This window comes from Macaca fascicularis, chromosome 9, assembly GCF_037993035.2.
Source record: "Macaca fascicularis isolate 582-1 chromosome 9, T2T-MFA8v1.1".
In the NCBI taxonomy this organism is placed as follows: Eukaryota; Metazoa; Chordata; class Mammalia; order Primates; family Cercopithecidae; genus Macaca; species Macaca fascicularis.
Genome location: NC_088383.1, coordinates 112,488,018 through 112,507,393, shown reverse-complemented (window position 1 = coordinate 112,507,393; position 19,376 = coordinate 112,488,018). Strand labels below are relative to the sequence as shown.

Sequence of the window (19,376 nt, the reverse complement as noted above, 5' to 3'; positions counted from 1 at the left end):
AGGCATGAAACCCCATCACCCCACCCATTTAATTTTTTCACCCCCTTGCTGTCAGCATGCAGACCCCTTTATTTTTTGATTGGGGAAGTAGAGGTCAGAGGTGGAGCCAGGAAAGGGTTTGCCATCCACAGCCCACAAACACACAGGCACACCCGCAGATACACAGGCAGGCCAACATAAGGACCCCTGCAACACATTCACAGGCCACAGCCCCTGCCCAGGCAACCTGTCAAATCCAAGTCTTCTGCCAGCAAATCCAGGACGTTTCATTCTACGCCATGTCCACATTAGCACAATCCCCCCAACCACCACTGCCATCCCCTCTGTGACCAATATCCCCATGACCACCAGCAGCACCCTCACTGCAGCCACCGCCACCGCAGCACCACACTGTCATCAGGGAACTGACAGAGGAGCCCTCTGGGATTCTGATACAGCATGGAGGAGACCCCCAGTGGGAAGGGCAGAAGGAGGGCAATGAGCTTCCTAGGAGCTCAGAAGACAAGGTCCGGGAGCTCTGGCCCCTGCAGCAGCCCTGGACTCTCCAAACTGCAGCCCTGCTGGAGACAGTGTCTTCCCAGCCTGTGTCTGAGCCTGCCCTCTCCCACCTCTCCCTCCCTCCCTCCCACACCCACAGAAAGCTGGTCCCTAGCAGGTGCTAGTGCTGGAGGTGGAGGCGGCTGCAGAGAGAGAGAAGCCCAGGAGGGAGGGGCACAATCCTGGCTGAATGCACAGGATTGGTCAATCTGCACCCTCCCGGCCAGCACCTGACTAAAGATTCCTCAAAGCGACAGTGACCTCAGCCTCTGCTCTGAGCTCTGCTGGTCCCAGCCAGGAGCGCCTGAGTCATGAGGTGGGCACTCAGTGGGCAGGGTGGGCAGCAGGGGCCCTCTCGGAGGCAGCGGTGAGTTGGGAAGAAGAGGCCAGGCCCCGCAGGGGGCACGATGGACAAGTTCCGGATGATCTTCCAGTTCCTGCAGTCCAACCAGGAGTCCTTCATGAACGGCATCTGCGGCATCATGGCCCTGGCCAGTGCCCAGATGTACTCGGCCTTTGACTTTAACTGCCCCTGCCTGCCAGGCTACAATGCGGCCTACAGCGCGGGCATCCTGCTGGCGCCACCCCTGGTGCTCTTCCTGCTTGGCCTGGTCATGAACAACAACGTGTCCATGCTGGCCGAAGAGTGGAAGCGGCCGCCGGGCCGCCGGGCCAAGGACCCCGCTGTGTTGCGCTACATGTTCTGCTCCATGGCCCAGCGCGCCCTCATCGCGCCCGTCGTCTGGGTGGCCGTCACACTGCTTGACGGCAAATGCTTCCTCTGTGCCTTCTGCACTGCCGTGCCAGTGACCGCACTGGGCAATGGCAGCCTGGCACCCGGTCTACCTGCCCCTGAGCTCGCCCGCCTGCTGGCCCGGGTGCCCTGCCCTGAGATCTACGATGGCGACTGGCTGCTGGCCCGAGAGGTGGCTGTGCGCTACCTCCGCTGCATCTCCCAGGTGAGGGGGCCGCGTGGCCTCAGGCTGGGTCTCACTGGCAGATCAAGGTCCCTCTGGGAGGGCCCTATCCCCCTACCTCTCAAAATGGGGCCTCTGCTCAGGTGGAGCTCCGAGGTGTGGGGGGCATCTTCCCAACTGAGGCTGAAGGCACAGCCATGCGTGTGCCCTCAGCCCAGGGCCATCCGGAGAACGTGCTTTGGCTCTCTCTGTCCAGAGGCTTCTGGTGAGTGGGCCTGACCCCTGTCCTGAGGTCCCCAGAGTGGACCTGCATCCCCATCCTGATCTCTGAGCTTGGAAGCTGGAGGAATTTGCATCCTTTCCCTCTTCCGGGCCTCGGCAGTGGTGAGGCCAGTGGGTGGCTAAGCCATTTGGGTACATTTCCCTGGCAAATGCCCCCATCTGGTGCGTCCCTGCTGGGGAGTGGGAGCTGAGGACCAGGGTGTCCTGGAAGGGGGTGCGTGGACGAGAGAGAGGCCCTGTTGGGATGTGACGGAAAGACAGGTTGGAGAGCCTATTGACGGGTCAACCAGAGCGAGGGTCCTCCCCAGCCCTGCTTCCACATCCTCTGCCCCTCCACGCTCACCCATCCAAGCCTCTATGGCCTTCTCCAACCCAGTCAGTGCTGTGTGGGGAGGACCACCCAGGCAGCCCACCCCCACAGCTGGCAGACCAGGTGCTGTCAGGGTGAGGGGCTGGGACCAGCCTGCCCTGCAAGGGCTGGAGAAACGTGCACACTCTACCCTGGCAAGTCCAGACACTCCTGGCTTCCCGCTGTAGCAGGGGCCTCTCTCCTGGGAGGCCTCCATCACCACCCAGATGGCCCTGGTGAATGTCACGCTCTGAGCATCCAGACTGAACTCTACTTCCCTCTCCTCCCAAACCTGTGCCTCCTCTCCTGTGGGCACTCATCCCATCGTCCCCAGCCTCAAGGCCTTGGCAGCTGTCCCTCCACCTGACCTTTAAGCCACCACATCATAAGCTGAGTGGGCCCCAGAGGGTGCAGGCTGCCTGGCCTATACACGTTTCATTTGGCCTTCAGAGACTGAATTCTAGATCCAACTTTAGAATTCGTTGGCATGTTCTGAAAACCAGAATGGGCCAGGTACGATGTGGCTCATGTCTGTAATCCCAGCACTTTGGGAGGCCAAGGCAAGAAGATCGCTAGAGCCCAGGAGTTCAAGACCAGCCTGGGGAATATAGTGAGATCCTGTCTCCAAAAAAAAGAAAAACATTAGCCAGGCTTGGTGGCACATGCCTGTAGTCCCAGCTACTCAGGAAGCTGAAGTGGGAGGATTGCTTGAGCCTGGGAGGTCAAGGCTGCAGTGAACTGTAATTGTGCCACTGCACTCTGGCCTGGGTAACAGAGCAAGACCTGTCTCAAAACAAAACAAAACAAAACAACAAAGTATATAAAATTAAAATAAAAATCAGAATTTTTCACATAAAAATCAGATTTTCAAGTTGGAAATCCAGAAGATCCAGCCCACATGTACTCCTGGAACAGCCTGGGGTGCCCCCAGCCTGTACACACGCTCAGTGGCTCCCCACCCTGTCTGCTCTGTCATGACTTGCCCAGCCCCATGATAGGCATCTGGGCTTGCCCTCAGCCCCAGTCCTGATCTGCCCAAATGCTTCTCTGTGCGGCTGGGGCCTGACCCTGAAGCGTGGGCTGGGGAGCGTCCTGCCCCGTGCCCTGCAGTGAGCTGACAGAGCAGAGTGGAACCAAGTGCAGGGTGCTCTTCAGCGCAGAGTTTGAGTTCTTGCCTGATTTGCCTCCATGACCCCTGAAGGCCCAGCTCGGAACCAACACAGAGGAGGTGCTCGCTTGTCTTTGGTGACAATACCAGGAGCCAAAGGAGAGGTTCAGGACTCAGAGGAAAATGGGCCACTATGGCCTGGTGAGATCAAGGAAGGCTTCCTGAAAGAAGAGGCACAGTAAGTGAGGGCCTATTGGCACAACAGTAATGGTTAATAGTCACTGAGCACTGGGTACCAGGCACTGAGCTAAGCTTATCACATTCAGTCCTCACAACACTCTGAGATAGGTGCTACCACCAGCTGCATTTTATAGGTGTGGAAACTGAGGCACGGAGAAGTTGAGTGCTTGCTCCTGGTCAACTAGTAAGTAGTGGAGACAGCATTCAAACCAAGCAGCCTAACTCCAGGGTCTGCCCATATAACTCCTGGACCCTGTGGGTGCCCCGCCAGCATGGCAGGTGCTTTACCCACATGATCTTCTTTCCATGAGGTGCACCTATCTCCATTATTCCAATTTCTATGCCCGTTTTACAGATGAGGAAATGGAGGCCAACAGGCAAGCTCACTTGCCCAATTTGTGCTCTTTGAGCTAGAAGTGCTGGCATAGAGAGTGCTTTGGGAGTCTGAACAGGCTCGGAGGCCCAAGGACAGTGCCCCGTGACTCTCTCTCGTCTCCCCACAGGCGCTGGGCTGGTCTTTTGTGCTGCTGACCACACTGCTGGCATTCGTGGTGCGCTCTGTGCGGCCCTGCTTCACGCAGGTCGCCTTCCTCAAGAGCAAGTACTGGTCCCACTATATCGACATCGAGCGCAAGCTCTTCGACGAGACGTGCACGGAGCACGCCAAGGCCTTCGCCAAGGTCTGCATCCAGCAGTTCTTCGAGGCCATGAACCATGACCTGGAGCTGGGTCACACCCACGGGACACTGGCCACGGCCCCTGCTTCCGCGGCTGCCCCCACACCTCCCGATGGTGCGGAGGAGGAAAGGGAGAAGCTGCGTGGCATCACGGATCAAGGCACCATGAACAGGCTACTCACAAGCTGGCACAAATGCAAACCACCTCTGCAGCTGGGCAGGGAGGAGCCACCGCTGATGGGCAACGGCTGGGCTGGGGGCGGGCCCCGGCCTCCGCGCAAGGAGGTGGCCATCTACTTTAGCAAAGTATGAGGCGTGGTCTGCTGAAGAGGCAGGAATGGGGATCTGAGCCCACAGCCCCTCCCACCCCCAAACCAGGTGGAAAAATGAGGGGTTTCAGTACTGGGCAGTAGTCCCCTAGACAGATCCACACTCCCTAGCACTCGCCTGCCCATCGGAGGCAGGACATTTGGAACTGCAAGAGGATTTGATACCTTCAACTGTGACACTGCCCTGGATGGCCCTAGGGCAGTGGGCTCATGAGCAGTATTAGTCTAAAGGGGTCGGAACTGTCATGGCGGGTACAGGGACCGATGGCTCCCCTCTGCCCATCCCTTCCCAGGCTGATGTTCACCGTCTCCTCCCAGGTTTGACAGACATCCCTGCCCCTGGTTCATTCTCTTCTGTGGCTTTTCAGGGCCTCTCTTCCTTTACGCTCAGGGCTCGGGGAGTGGGAATCATCCCAGCGTCTCATGAAGTGGGAGCCCTCTGATTTGGGCAAGTATGTCCTAGGTGAGACTGTGTGGGCCGGGGTGGGTCCATAAGGACATGGCACATAGCCCACCTGGGGTGACACACCTGGGGTGACAGGCGATGAGACAAGATGTCAGAAGCTAGGTTCACATGGAAGAGGCCAGAGTGTGTGGTCACCATGGGGGTCACGTGACAATTGTCCCGGTGGACTGAGTGTTTATTCAGCACCAAGCACAAAAGTCCTCCTGTAGAGGGGTCTTTGAAAACCACCCTAATACCCCCCTCACATCCAGGTCTCAGGGGGAAATCAGACCATCCCCAAGGCTTTAGAAGTTAGACACAGAAGCTGAAGTCTCTCCATTTTTCTTAAAGACCCACCTCTTGGGGATGAAGTTCTAAGAGGCTAAGAGGAGTTCCGAGGCTGTAGCCCAGGTGGGATGAGCGGGGAGGACAGCAGCATTAAACAGAAAGCAGCTCAGATTCCAGAGTGAGACAGAATTGGGTCAAATGCTGTCTCTACCACTCACAAACACTGTCCCTGGGCCAGCTGCATCAATTCCTGTGCCTTAGTTTCTTCATCTATACAATGAGGATGAGCCCCACCCGCCCCCATCATGGGGTTGCTATGTGTAAAAGCACATGGCACATGGTAGGCACCCAGCACAGGGTGGCTAATGTATTTGTTGATTTCTGAACCCAGGGACTTCCGTCCTCCTCCCCTGGGCAGGGATGAGAGACAGTAACACAAATACTCAAGCTTCCATCTTGTTGAGGAGGAAGAAACAGAGGTACAGATAGGTTTCTCAGCACCGCCCTCAGCTCTGAGACATAAGTCCCAAGCATCTAAGAATTGATTTTGATCTTGGCATGATTCCATCCTTTTTTATCCATCCTTCCCTCTATTCCCACTTCTGGGGTCCAGTTTCCCTCCTCTTAATTCTTTGGGAGGAGCTGCTCAGATCTTCATGTGCCAAGGTGGGCTGGGAGGGCCCTTCCAGGAGGTAGGAGTTGGTCTGGGCCCTAAAGTCAGGGAGGATTAGGATGAGCAAAAACAAGGTGCATCTTGGTGGACGAGGGCGCTTCCAGTGTGAAGAGAAGGCCCGGAGGTATCAGGAGGTACGAATGTGAAGGACAGCAAAGCTTTGGGTCAGGCACACGTGGGTTCAAATACCAGCACTGTAGGACTTGTGGCAAGTCACCCAGCCACTCTAAGCCTCAGTGTGTCTGTCTATAAAATGGATATTAGAAGACCTGCTTGGCCGGGCGTGGTGGCTCATGCCTGTAATCCCAGCACTTGGGAGGCCAAGGAGGGAGGATCACTTGAGACTGGGAGTTGGAGACCAGCCTGGGCAACATAGCAAGACTCTGACTCTATATAATAATAATAATAATAATAAGAAGAAGAAGAAGAAGAAGAAGAAGAAGAAGAAGAAGAAGAAGAAGAAGAAGAAGAAGAAGAAGAAGGAGAAGAAGAAGAAAAAGTCTTCTTTTTCAGACCCGGGCTCAGCGCGGGTCTGATGGCACCCTCCCCTGACCCTTGTGGGGTCTCCTTCTGTAGCTTTTGCCCCGCGAGGGTCAAGTATGTGGGGTGCTCTTGAAACTGTCATGGGGGGAAGGTCTAGGTCAGATTTATAACTTTTTTTTTTTTTTTTTTGAGACGGAGTCTTGCTCTGTTGCCCAGGCTGGAATGCAGTGGCCGGATCTCAGCTCACTGCAAGCTCCGCCTCCCGGGTTCACGCCATTCTCCTGCCTCAGCCTCCCAAGTAGCTGGGACTACAGGCGCCCGTCACCTCGTCCGACTAGTTTTTTTGTATTTTTTAGTAGAGACGGGGTTTCACCGTGTTAGCCAGGATGGTCTCGATCTCTTGACCTCGTGATCCACCCGTCTCGGCCTCCCAAAGTGCTGGGATTACAGGCTTGAGCCACCGCGCTCGGCCTTTTTTAAAATAAAAAAAAATTTTTTTTAAAAGACCTGCTTTTCAGGATTGTGGTGAGGATAAAGGAAGATAACTTTTAGGGAAGGATCTGGGACTGTGTTTAGCACATGCTGGGATCTGAAACAAGCAAATAAACAAGCAAGCAAACCCCAGTACCTTTTCTTTCCTTCCTACATATGGTTAAGCCCAGCTTAGGGAGGCCAGTGGGTCACTCAGCAGCTCCACCATGATGGAACCACGTGCACTGCAGAGCTGACAGGTGTTGGGGGTGCTCTCCCTCCATGCTAAGGGTCATCTAGCTTGTCCATAGACTCTCCTCTGCAGCATTCCTGACCCGTGACGCTTCAGCCCGCATCTTGACCACTTTTGGAAACAGGCTGGGCAGCTCTGATTAGTACCAAGGGCTTCCTTCAGAAACCTGCCTCCTTGTAACTTCCACCCACCAGTTGAAGCTCTGCCTGCAGGCCCCGGAGAATCTCTAGGTTCCTGAATTCAACCCTCAGCCCTCCAGGGATCCGAAGCAGGTCCCGGGGAGTTAGCTGACTATGGGTCAAAGAGCCAGCACTGGGGATGGCTTGTCCAGTCAATGATCCGACCGCTCTGAGGGAGAAGGGCCAGAAGAGGGTGGGTCCCTGGCCCTGAGCATCCTGCAGGGCTCAGCGAGGGTCTGACGGCACCCTCCCTTGACCCTTGCGGGGTCTCCTTCGGTAGCTTCTGCCCCGCGGAGGTCAAGTACGTGCGGTGCTCTTGAAACTGTCATGGGGGGAGGTCTAGGTCAGATCTCCCCAGTGCCTCCACACCCCCACGTGGCCCTCCCGACTGGTCCCACTGGTGTGGAGCCCGGCCGGGTCCGGGTCTGGGCCGAGGGCGGAGAGCCAGCACCGCCCAGGGAGCGCGAGCAGCGGGTCGCTGGGACGCGCTGCAGCTACAGAACAGGCACCTCAACTTCCTCTGGGCTCCTCTCCTCTCGCGCCGCCCGCCCTCGGGGCCCGCCCTCCTCTGCCTGGTGGCGCCGGGAGGCTGTTTTTCCACTCACTGGCGCGCAGACTCCATCCCACTGTTTTCTTCTCTCTTTTCTGGAGTTAGATTAGTCTGAAGCCGCCACCAGCCCCAGGCCCCCGTGCAGAAGAAAAGCAGGAGGGAGTGGCGGAGGCTGCCGCTGCCCTGCGCCTTCCTCCCGGAGGCCACTTGGAGAGTCCAGCCCCGCCTAGGCCATGGCCACAAGTGCCCACAGCTGGCCCCAGGTAAGGAAGAGGCCCTCCCTGGGGTGTGCCAGCTGTCAGGGGAGCATGGTGGAGCCGGTCCCACGCTGCCCGGAGGGAGAGAGGCCCCTAGCTGAGGTTCCCTCCACCCAGTTGAACAGGGAGCTGTCCTCCCCTCCCCGAGCCGCCAGTCTCCTGTCGTCACTGATGTTGGAGGAGGTCCCACTAGGGGTCTGGATGTGACCCATCCTTGGTCTGGGGGCAGTGGTCTCACAGGACGACCTGACTCATCCTCTGCTCACCACCCACCCTGTGCAGGTATCTTGTACCCCAGTTTGAGCCAGTTTATGAACCCAGAGCCTCCACAGGGAGCTAATTAGAAGCCTAGAAGCCAAGAAGGGAAAAGGATGGGGCAGAGGGGACTGACTTTAACCCATTCATCCCCAGCAGTGACGCAAACTGCCTTTCCCAGGAAGTTAGACTGGAAGCTCCAGGCTGTGAAGTGGGGGAAGAATCAGACTCCTCCTCCTCCTCTTCCTCCTGTTGTTGCTCCTGGTCCTCCTCCTCCAGCTTCTCCTTTTCTTGGAGCCCACGTGGCCACATGGCTCTGCCTGATCCCATCTGGCAGCCTTCCTTGGCAGGGACGGAAGGGCTGATCTAGAAGGGGTGATCCCTCCATGAAGCATGGAAGGGAACAGGGCCAGGTCCCTCCCTGTCTGCCGTTCACCCCATCCCTCTACTCCCTGGCTTCCTCTGACCTGGGGAGTTTTGTTTTTCACCCTCCAGATGGGGAGGATATGGGGCCACACCCTGGCCTGTCTCTCAGGCTTGTGTGGGTGGAGGCTAGGAAGGGAGCTGGGCTAAACTTCGCTGTTGCCCGAGGCCATGGCCACTTCCCGGCAGGTTGCCAGCGTCGCTGCAGCCCAGACCAAGGCAGAATAATCTCCAGATGAGCTGGTGGCACCGCTGAGCCTTTGCTCTTACCAGGGCTTCCTGTTGCTGGCAGGCGGGGTGGAGCAGGGCTGCTGGGAGGCTGCTGGATAGGAGAGGGGGTCACGGCTGCAGAAGAGGAGGTTCTTCGGGACACTCGCGGATGGACACGGCAAGGTCAGTAGGAGACAGAAAAAAAGAGGGTTCACTTAGCACAGAATCACCCTTGTCCACTTCCCAAGTCTCCTTAGGTTGTGGTTAGAGGTCCTGCTGGGGCACCTCTGTATTTGTTTGGCCTCAGCAAGGCACTTTATCCTCTTCAGGTCTCAGTTCCCTGAGCTCTGCGGGCAGGAGAATCGTCCCCCACCCCAAAGAAAAGATAGGGTGGGAGAGATGGAGAGTTTCACACAGAGCACAATCAGGCATCTTTTATTCTTTCCTTTCCCTCCAACATCCCTAGGAAAGAGCAAGGGTCAGGACGATTTATTCTCTTTTCACCGATGAGGAAACAGAGGCCCAGAGAAAAGTCATGAAGCGTGATCAGACCCTGAGGTCTCCAAAAAGATAAGGTCCTTGCGAACTTCAGGGATTCTGGCGTCTTGCCATGCCCACCCCAGCCCACACGGCAGGATCCTGTCCAAGTCCTTTATCCACCCGGACACTCACTCTAGCTTTTACACCCTCAAGGCTGAGGCCCTGAGGACACGCCGTGGATCCAAGGAGTCCGTGGCCCCTCCGCTAATGTGTGCCACCTGGATTCCCACAGGGAAAGCCAGTCAGTGCCACACATGCACTAGCACCATAGGCCACCCCCAAGCCCTACCCCAAGAGAAGCTCATGGTGGCAGAAAGAACCTAAGCATTTGAGGCAGGTCAGCCAAGCTTGAATCTCAGTCTGCCTCTCATCTGTGACCCTGGCGAGTCACTCGTCCTCGGGAAGCCTTCACTTTCCTTAGGGCACGGCGGGCACACAGCTCGACGTGGGACTGTGAGGATGGGAAATGAGGGGTGCCAAGTGCCCTGGAGAAACTCAATGAACAGTGGCATCTGTCACTTCCCAGGGCCCTGTACTCCTTCCTTTCTCCCCAGCCTGGCCACACTAGCGTCTTCTTCAACTCCCGGTTTTCAGAGGGAAACACTTATCAGTCATCTGCTCCACAGGAAACACCAGGTCAACCACAGTTGGGGATAAAATAGCACAACCACACCCTGCCGTCCGGCGTCTCCCAGCCTGCGCCCCTTCCTAGTACCACCAGCAACTGTCAATCCCGTCTCCTCCTGCCTCCTCTCCTGCAATCCACCCCGCCACGACCGTCACCATGGCAGCCCTGATCGCAGAGAACTTCCGCTTCCTGTCACTCTTCTTCAAGAGCAAGGATGTGATGATTTTTAACGGGCTAGTGGCACTGGGCACAGTGGGCAGCCAGGAGCTGTTTTCTGTGGTGGCCTTCCACTGCCCCTGCTCGCCGGCCAGGAACTACCTGTACGGGCTGGCGGCCATTGGCGTGCCCGCCCTGGTGCTCTTTATCATTGGTGTTATCCTCAACAACCACACCTGGAACCTTGTGGCCGAATGCCAGCACCGGAGGACCAAGAACTGCTCTGCTGCCCCCACCTTCCTCCTCCTAAGCTCCATCCTGGGCCGTGCGGCTGTGGCCCCTGTCACCTGGTCTGTCATCTCCCTGCTGCGTGGTGAGGCTTATGTCTGTGCTCTCAGCGAGTTCGTGGACCCTTCCTCACTCACGGCCAGGGAAGAGCACTTCCCATCAGCCCACGCTACCGAAATCCTGGCCAGGTTCCCCTGCAAGGAGAACCCTGACAACCTGTCAGACTTCCGGGAGGAGGTCAGCCGCAGGCTCAGGTATGAGTCCCAGGTAAGGAGCTGTGCAAAGGGAAGGTCCTCTTCCCTAATGGTGGCTGGTGGGAGGTCCGGGGATGGCCTAGTGCTGAAACTGGAGTTGGTCCTCAGGGGCTGAGGTCTGTGGGAAAGCACTAGGTATCAGGGCTGGTTAACAGGTGCGTGGTGGGGCAAGGGCTATTTCCAGACACAAATAAGAGTTTAATCAATTTTTTTTTTTTTACTGTAAATCTCACTTGTATATGACCAAATTAGTTTTAAACATTAAAGGAACATTCTTCTGGCTCAGTCTGGGCCTTAATTCCAATCACAGATAAGCCCCTTACCCCAGCCAGATTGAGCGTGGACCCCCGCAAGCCACCCCAGAAACATCTGTGATGGGCCCTTGACAGTGGTGTGGCTGGCTCTGGAGATGAACACATTCCTATCCCAGGAAGGGCCCAGTCCAAGCACTGAGTCAGCCTCAAGTGTTGCTGACTTAAGGGGAGTCCCTTGGGTCAGGATGGAGTGTTGAGTCAGGAGATGCAGTTGCTGTCCTGAGCCTTAGCTGGGCTCTGAAGGAGAGGAGGTTGGTCAAGGGACAGAAGGCAAGGGAAGAGAACTGGGCAGTAGCAGAAAATCTCAGCTGCAAGGGTCAACTTAGAGAAGCAGGGGGTGAGGGAGAGATAGGAAGGAGAACAGATTTCTTTTCTTTTCTTTTTTTTTTTTTTGAGATGGAGTCTCATTGTTGTCGCCAGGCTAGAGAGCAGTGGTGCGATCTCAGCTCACCACAACCTCCGTCTTCCGGGTTCAAGCAATTCTGCCTCAGCCTTCTGAGTAGCTGGGATTACAGGCACGCAGCCACCATGCCCGGCTAATTTTTGTATTTTGTATTTTTTTTTTTTTGAGACGGAGTCTCACTCTGTCGCCCAGGCTGGAGTGCAGTGGCGCGATCTCGGTTCACTGCAAGCTCCGCCTCCCGGGTTCACGCCATTCTCCTGCCTCAGCCTCCCGAGTAGCTGGGACTACAGGCGCCCACAACCGCGCCCGGCTAATTTTTTGTATTTTTAGTAGAGACGGGGTTTCACCGTGGTCTCGATCTCCTGACCTTGTGATCCGCCCGCCTCGGCCTCCCAAAGTGCTGGGATTACAGGCGTGAGCCACCGCGCCCGGCCAAATTTTGTATTTTTAGTAGAGACGGGGTTTTGCCATGTTGGCCAGGCTGGTCTCAAACTCCTGACCTCAAGGGAGCACAGGTTTTCTAAAAGGTTTCTTCTCTGGGTAAATAAGATATAAACAGAGGCCAGGCGCAGTGGCTCACACCTGTAATCCCAGCACTTTGGGAGGCCAAGGCGAGTGAACCACTGGAGGTCAGGAGTTCGAGACCAGCCTGGCCAATATGGTAAAACCCTGTCTCTACTAAAAATGGAAAAATTAGCCAGGCGTGGTGGCAGGCACCTGTAATCTCAGTTACTTGGGGGGCTGAGGCAGGAGAATTGCTCGAACCCGGGAGGTGGCGGCTGCAGTGAGCCGAGATCACGCCACTGTACTGCAGCCTGGGCAACAAAGCAAGACTCCATCTCAAAAAAAAAAAAAAAAAGAAAAAGAAACATAAAGAGAGAAAAGGTTGGAGACAGCACCAGAGCTGGAAGATGGTAGACAAAGAAATGATACTTATTTGATGCTGATCAAATGCCCCCAGGTCTCTGTACAGGAGCAAATGGTGAAATAAGGATGACCTTGCCTGTCCTTGCCCTCCAAGTGTTTCAGACAAGCACGTGTGACCTCCAAACAAGGCAGATGGTGATGAAAGGAACCAGGCCATGGGGGATTCAGGGAAGGCACACATGCTCCCAGAGGGGCCTTTGAAGGCTTCCCAGAGGAGGCATCTGAGCTGAGCCTGGCAGGTTGAGCTGGGTTTTGATGGCATGAGATGATGGCAGGGGAAGGAGGTGCTCTTAAGGTAGCAGGGGTGGCAGCAGAAAACAGGCTAAGTCTAAAAGCAACTACAGCTTGAGTTAAAGGGGGTAAGCAAGCGATGGAATCACAGCCACAAGGACCTGCTTCCCTTATACAAGCGGAACTTGCTCCTTCTCCATTTGCTCTGGGGGGTAGGGCTCAGGCAGTTCCTTGCCCCTCCTGAACTGTGCCCATTCTCTGGCCAGCTCTTTGGGTGGTTGCTCATTGGCGTGGTGGCCATCCTGGTGTTCCTGACCAAATGCCTCAAGCATTACTGCTCACCACTCAGCTACCGCCAGGAGGCCTACTGGGCGCAGTACCGCGCCAATGAGGACCAGCTGTTCCAGCGCACGGCCGAGGTGCACTCTCGGGTGCTGGCTGCCAACAATGTGCGCCGCTTCTTTGGCTTCGTGGCGCTCAACAAGGATGATGAGGAGCTGGTTGCCAACTTCCCAGTGGAAGGCACGCAGCCGCGGCCACAGTGGAATGCCATCACCGGTGTCTACTTGTACCGTGAGAACCAGGGCCTCCCACTCTACAGCCGCCTGCACAAGTGGGCCCAGGGTCTGGCAGGCAACGGCGCGGCCCCTGACAACGTGGAGATGGCCCTGCTCGCCTCCTAAGGAGCTGCTTCTCATGCTCTTTGTAAATGGCACTACTTGGTCCCAAACTGAACCCCACTGCTTGCTCACATCCGTTATCAGAAGAGGATTTTTTAAAAACCGTTTTGGCCAGGGGAAAGGACCACAAGGCAATCTGTGGTGTGGAGAGACCCAGTAGACAATGGAAGCCCCAGCCAGCAGGGCCAGGTGACAGTGAAGCTCACCAGTGGGCTCCTTTATGGTACTTTGCGCAGTTAACGTGTCTAGCTGCAAAGATGTGCCTAACGCAGCAGTGCACCACTGGGAAGCGGCCTCCAGTGCAGCTTCTGGCCTTATTTTATATATTTAAATTTTTGATAAAGCTTTTCTTACTAAAAGGAGTAGTCTGGTGTCCGCGTGATTGAATGGGCATGCCACAGCAGGCTGGTGGTCATGGGGCCAGGCCCAAATCCTATGCCGTGTTAGGGAAGGGGGCAGGACTAAAATGGCCCACAGGGTGGCAGCGGTGCAGGGAGTGCCAGGGGTTCAACACAGGGGAAGGCCCTGGGGCTGATGATCTCTTTGCAGTTGGGTTCCATTATCTGATTTGGTGTGGGGAACAGATGAAGCCTGGCCTATCTCAGAAGGAAACACAGTCTGAAATTTCACGAGTCAGAAGATTCCGTGCTCAGTGGGCAGGCCCAGAACTAGCTCTTGTAACCTAGTGCTCATGCCCAAGAAGCAGGCCAGCCCCAGCTTCTCCTTCCTCCCATCCCTGCCCGCCACCCCCACCACCTCTAAAACCTTTGGATGCTCTCCCTTGGCCCTGTCTGGCTTCCTGGCATATGACTCAGTCATTTCCCATGGAAAAGCTCTCAAGACACTTAAAGCTCTGCCAGAGAAAACTTTTAATTCCCTCAGGACCAAGCCAAAAAAGAACTGGCTTCAACAACTAGCTGGGTCTGTGCTGGCCTCCAAGACCTTGAATAGCCCAGATATGGAGAGGTTAGGTAATGTGGCCATGGTGGGCATGGCATGAGATATCATCAGTTCACGCCAACACCCGTGGCTTTCCTCAGCAGCCCAGGTTTCTCCATTTTCTCCTCTGGACTCTGAATATGTCCTCCTGTCCCAGACTCAGCCTCCACTAAAGGGCAGAAGGTACCAGTGGGGCTGAGGCTGAAGGAACACCCAGAGACTCCAAGATAGGAGGGGAGGGCCACACCCTGGAGCCTACTGACCCCCTCTGGCTAGACTGACAGCCTGCCAGGGACAAAGCAGGATCCTGACCACAAGACCCTCGGGAGTAGCCCCTCCACTCTTGCTCCCCAGAGGACTCCCCTGGAAGAGGGACCCTCAGCTTTTCTGGGAATCCAGGGGCCTGCTGCCCGCAATCCCCAAGCGGCCTCAGATAAGGAAAAAGATAACAAGTTGGTACTGAAAATAAAGCAAGCAAAGAGGAATTAAAAACAATCTCAAATTCCTTTTCATCCTGACAGGATTCCCCCAAGGGTGCTGCAGAAAAAGCAGCATTTAAATAGCGTCCTGAAGCAACAGTCTTCCAAGTGCCCAGGCACTCGAGATGGAGCCGGGCTGGCCCACTGCTGACAGTGTCCGGCGGAGCTGGCCTGCCACTAGTCCTCCAGCACTGAGCTCTTGGCCTCCACATACTCCAGGGCCTTGGCCTTGACTGCCTGCACATCCTTCTCTGTGCCATGCTGCTTCTCGTAGTCCAGGTAGCGCTTGAAGAAGAACTTCATTCTCTTGGGGGCCAAGCTCAGATGAATGACCCGCTCAAAGATGTCCCTGTTGAGGAAAAGCAGAGTGGCATTTGCCTCTCAGTACCAGGCCACATGCTTCCTGGCGAGCACTCACCCACTTGCTCTCAGCCCTGGAACCAGGACCCTCTCCCATCCAAGACTCCCACTTCTACCATTATCCTTATTAATCCATGATGAATTCCCATGATGCCCTAGGGAGAGGCACTATCACCCTCATCTTCCAGATGAGCAGATGGACACCCAGAGGTAAGGGACCTCCCTGCCTAAAGCCACACAGTGATCAGGACAAAGCTACTGGGATGGGGGACACAACAGTGAGACACATACATAATGAGCTTTTCTAGGAGAATAGCTCAGCTCACTGAAGGGCTTGGGGGAGGCACCTGTTTTTTGGACCTCAGTCTACTCATCTCTAAACCCTCCCTGTCTTGTGGAGATGCTGGGGTCAAAAGCAAGAGAATGCCTGTGAAAGTGGTCTACAATGAGAGCCAGGAACAGTTAATTATGAGAGAAACTCGAGTCTCTTGACCAGGCTACCTCCTACCAATGCCAGCCTTTGAGGCAGAAAGAAAAGTTGAAGAAGTGAATGTCACTGGGCCTAAGGCATCACGTCAAGCTGGTTTTCTAGATCATGTAAGAGGGCTGGGATGCTGAGAGCTGCTGTGGGACCAGTGCCTACCACGCCCTCCCCTGAGGAACTCGGCCTTGGCCGGCTGCCCCACTCACCGGACGGCCTTCTGGCTGCCGTGCTTGATGGTCATGTCAATGTAGACTGACCAGACATCTGTGCGCTTTGGGTAGGTGCTCAGCGTGTTCTCAAAAATGGCTTTGGCTCGCTCTGCATCCCCCAGCTGAAACTCAAGCTGGGCAAACTTGGCAATGACATCCACATCTGCAGGGAGAGGATGACGGCTCAGAGACCCAACAAGCAGACAGCCCGCCTCACCACAACACCGTGTTCCGCAGGGTCAGCATGAGCCTGCCTCCCTGCTCTTGGGTCCCAAGACCCAGGCTGTGACAAGAGGGACAAAGCCCCAAAAGGAAGGTGGGGTGGGTTTGGGGCCAAATACACAGATGGGCACTGCAGATACACCACTCTCTGGGCACAGAAGAGGTGGGGGATCCCAAGGGCAACAGAACTAGTGCTAACTGCATTTTGTTCCTCCATCTTTTGGAGCCTGGCATTTGAAATGTAACATGCACTCTTATGCTCAGGGGCACAGAATCGACAGGCAAGAAGAAAGCCCTCATAAGGCTCTCCTGACTTAGAATAAGCAATGCCAGGGCCAATCCCTACTCCGATCTTGGAGTGCTCATGGGCTTAGGAGCTGGGAATGAGCACTCACGCTCCTTGCTGGGCAGGCACTCCAGGGCTCGCTGCAGCACGCGGTGACTGGCCCCAGCCTGGCTCCTCCGCAGAAGGAAGGCACCGTATTTGATCCACACAGCTTTCTCCTGCCGGAAACGCTTCAGCATCCGGTTGTAGAGTTCACCAGCTTCCTGTGGGAAAAGACAAGGCATGCTAAGGAGAGTGTGATATTACAGAGGGGACAAGACAGACGAGCAGCAACACTCACAAGAAGCTAGACTTGGGGCTCCCAGACACACTCTCAAGGCCTAATGCTACAGACCTGAGAGGAGCGGGAGGGAGGCTCAGAGAAGGGCACGTGGACAGGGGAGTCCCTGCTGATCCACACCCACAGGAGGGCGGTCCTAGCCTAGGAGAACATGAGAATGACAAGCGGGAGGGAGAGACGCCAGAGCGGATGCTGGGCCGGGACGTCCCCTTCTGTCTGTGGTGCCCTGCCAGCAGCCCAAGGCAGACACACCAGGGGTCCACTGCCCCTTCGCTTCCAAAGCCACTCCCTCACCTTGACCCCGCAGGCCTGAAGAAGAGGTGAGGGAAATGACTTCTCTTACTTGGAAGATGGGGAAATTGGGGCCCCGATGTTCGGTAGCAAGCCCAGAGCAGGACTGGACCCAGAACCCCAGGGGCTCTTCCCTGAGACTGTGGCCCCTGGGACTCCCAGGAGTTCATGTGTGGCCCAGCCTCCTACCTGGAATTTCTCTGACTTGGCGTAGATGTCAGCCAGGTGGAGAAAGACTTTGAGAGGCTCATTGTACTGCACGGCTCGCTCGAAGACCTTGGTCAGGGACTCCTGAGAGCCATACATGTTCTCCAGGTTCAGCAGAGCCACCCACACGTTCAGCTTCTCCTGCTCCTCTCTGGAGGGAGAGCAGTCAGCACATGAGCTCCACAAAAGACCAGTGAGCCTCCCGCCCCATCCAGGGAGACCCAGGAACCATCTCCCCCTCCCAGGCTCTGTGTCCTCAGATCCCACCCCAAATGCAGACTCTTAAAAGGCTGTGTCCCCACCACAGCTCCCACAGTATTAGGAACCCCTGCTCCCACCCCAATGGCTGGGTCTGAGGCTCTCCTGGATTCTGCCTCCATTCCTGGAAAGGATGCCCACCAGATCCCAAACAGGCCTGAGGTTTGGGCTGGACGCAGTGTCCTGGATCTGATTCTCTCTTCAAACTAAGAGGATGAAGCAAAGGACTGCCTTCCCTCTTCATCAGACCTCAAAAACTCCCTCTCTGTTTGGAAAACCACCTACAGGGATCTCCCCCAGGTATGTAGTGAGCTCTTTTCTTACTGTGCTTCTGCTCAAACTGGTTCCCTCATATAAGTGTACAGACTCTTGTGAAGGTTAACCTTAGCAGTTTCAGAGAAGAGGACTATAAAATATAAATGAGTGGATCTGTTTCACAGATGGCCACACCTATGGCAGAAAGCCTGGGGACCCATGGGCCCCTGGTGGCAGCCACCCAAAACGCTGCTGGCCTGCCTAGGAGGAACTACCCCACAGGCTGAGACACCGCCCAGCCCAGAACGTGCGGAGACACAGTGTTCCCTGGGGCAAAGCTGAGACCTGAAGGAGATGGTCTTAAGGGCCCTCTCGGCCACGGCACGGGCCTTCTCGATCTCCGTGGCCTGCAGGTGGAAAGCCATGTACTGCAGCCACAGAATGGAGCTGTTGGGGGAGCTGAGCACTAGTCGGTCAAAATCATCCGCAGACTCTGGCTGCCGCCCAGGATCCATTAGCGCCTCCTCAATGCGGGACAGCTCCTTCTCTGCCTTCTGCTTCTCCAACTCCCTTTCTTTCTTGCTTTTCTTTTTCTGCTATGGAAGGCAGAAACACAGTGAATCATCTGCTCCTCAAGGCCTAGGGGAGGGCTGTGGTGGAAGCCACGAGCTGGCTGGGCAGCCCAGGGCTCTATAGTCTCCCCCTGGCCTGGGAATGGCCGCTGCCCCCTCCCCTACCCACCCAGGAAGACACCCAGCCTAGGAACAGAGCACAAGAGACTGACACCAAGGGGTCCCTGCAAAAAGGACATGCCCTGCAAAATACAGCACCATGGCTTGGTGTGGCTTCTCATCCTCCTCGCTGTCTGAGCTCTCTGCTAGAGGTGGCAAGGCCGGGGTCAGAGAGTCTAGTCCCACATTCCAAGCGAAGCCTGAGGACAGCTGCAGCCGAGGCACTTCTGCGGGCTTGGTTTGCTTCTCCTGGAGGAACACAGAGGTGCTGAGGAAAGCACCTGGCTTAGGCTGCTCCCTGTTTCCCCGCCCCAGCCCACCTGGAGGAGCACAGACTCCTCACCAAGCCCAGAGACCCTTCCTCTCCTCTCCTCTCCTCTCCTCCCAGGCCATGCCAGGCCCCAGCCCACTGGGGCAACGTTATAGCAGTGACATAAACGTTTAAGTAAATACATTTGTTTAGGTAACAAAATTTTCACACACACACATGCATATGCATACCCGTATATAAAATAACAATAGAAGCCAGGAGTGGTGGCTCATGCCTGTAACCCTAGCACTTTTAAGAAGCTGAGGTGGCTGATCATTTGAAGTCAGGAGCTCAAGACCAGCCTGGCCAACATGGCGAAATCCCCTCTCTACTAAAAATACAAAAATTAGCCAGGCATGGTGGAGCATACCTGCAGTCTCAGCTACTCGGGAGGCTGAGGCATGAGAATTACTTGAACCCAGGAGGCAGAGGTTGCAGTGAGCTGAGTGCACACCACTGCACTCCAGCCTGGGTGACAGAGCGAGACTCTGTCTCAAAATAATAAAAACAAAAATAACAGTAGAGCTGGGACAGAGATATGACAAGAATTCTGAGGGTGGCAGGGAGGCTCTGCCCAAACAGGTATGAGCCATCCCATACCCAGTCCTCTCAGCCTAGGTATTACTATTCTCATCTTTTGGAGGATACAGGCTCAGAA

The 19,376-nt window shown here is 55.7% G+C and overlaps 3 protein-coding genes across 23 annotated transcripts in view; 2 read left to right on the top strand and 1 right to left on the bottom strand.

Annotated features, from left to right (window-relative positions):
* The first annotated feature begins 765 nt into the window (after positions 1-765).
* On the top strand, positions 766-6,308 carry CALHM1 (calcium homeostasis modulator 1). Its single transcript, XM_005566344.5, has 2 exons — positions 766-1,496; positions 3,937-6,308. The coding sequence occupies exons 1-2, from the start codon at positions 945-947 to the stop codon at positions 4,420-4,422; spliced, it is 1,038 nt and encodes a 345-aa protein (XP_005566401.3). The 5' UTR covers positions 766-944; the 3' UTR covers positions 4,423-6,308.
* A 1,526-nt stretch (positions 6,309-7,834) lies between these two features.
* On the top strand, positions 7,835-13,706 carry CALHM2 (calcium homeostasis modulator family member 2). 19 transcript variants are annotated; one of them, XM_074002648.1, is made up of 4 exons: positions 7,835-8,044; positions 9,009-9,109; positions 10,093-10,792; positions 12,934-13,706. In XM_074002648.1, the coding sequence occupies exons 3-4, from the start codon at positions 10,251-10,253 to the stop codon at positions 12,980-12,982; spliced, it is 591 nt and encodes a 196-aa protein (XP_073858749.1). In that variant the 5' UTR covers positions 7,835-8,044; positions 9,009-9,109; positions 10,093-10,250; the 3' UTR covers positions 12,983-13,706. The 19 variants fall into 19 exon arrangements, with proteins under 19 accessions (XP_073858749.1, XP_045217406.1, XP_045217408.1 ...); XM_045361471.3 differs by having other exon boundaries at positions 10,093-10,805; XM_045361473.3 differs by having other exon boundaries at positions 9,393-10,805.
* Positions 13,707-14,199: 493 nt separating this feature from the next.
* Positions 14,200-19,376, bottom strand: part of PDCD11 (programmed cell death 11) — a 53,525-nt gene continuing 48,348 nt past the window's right edge. Inside the window, exons 31-36 of one of the 3 annotated variants that reach the window (XM_005566347.5) lie at positions 18,508-18,657; positions 18,023-18,273; positions 17,147-17,315; positions 16,436-16,589; positions 15,816-15,981; positions 14,200-15,114 (exon numbers count right to left, since the gene is read on the bottom strand). In XM_005566347.5, the coding sequence (XP_005566404.3) occupies positions 14,943-15,114; positions 15,816-15,981; positions 16,436-16,589; positions 17,147-17,315; positions 18,023-18,273; positions 18,508-18,657 (1,062 nt within the window). In that variant the 3' untranslated portion in view covers positions 14,200-14,942. Of the gene's footprint in view, positions 15,115-15,815; positions 15,982-16,435; positions 16,590-17,146; positions 17,316-18,022; positions 18,274-18,507; positions 18,658-19,376 lie in introns of those variants that run through there. The other 2 variants (XM_005566348.4, XR_012418188.1) reach the window with 2 other exon arrangements.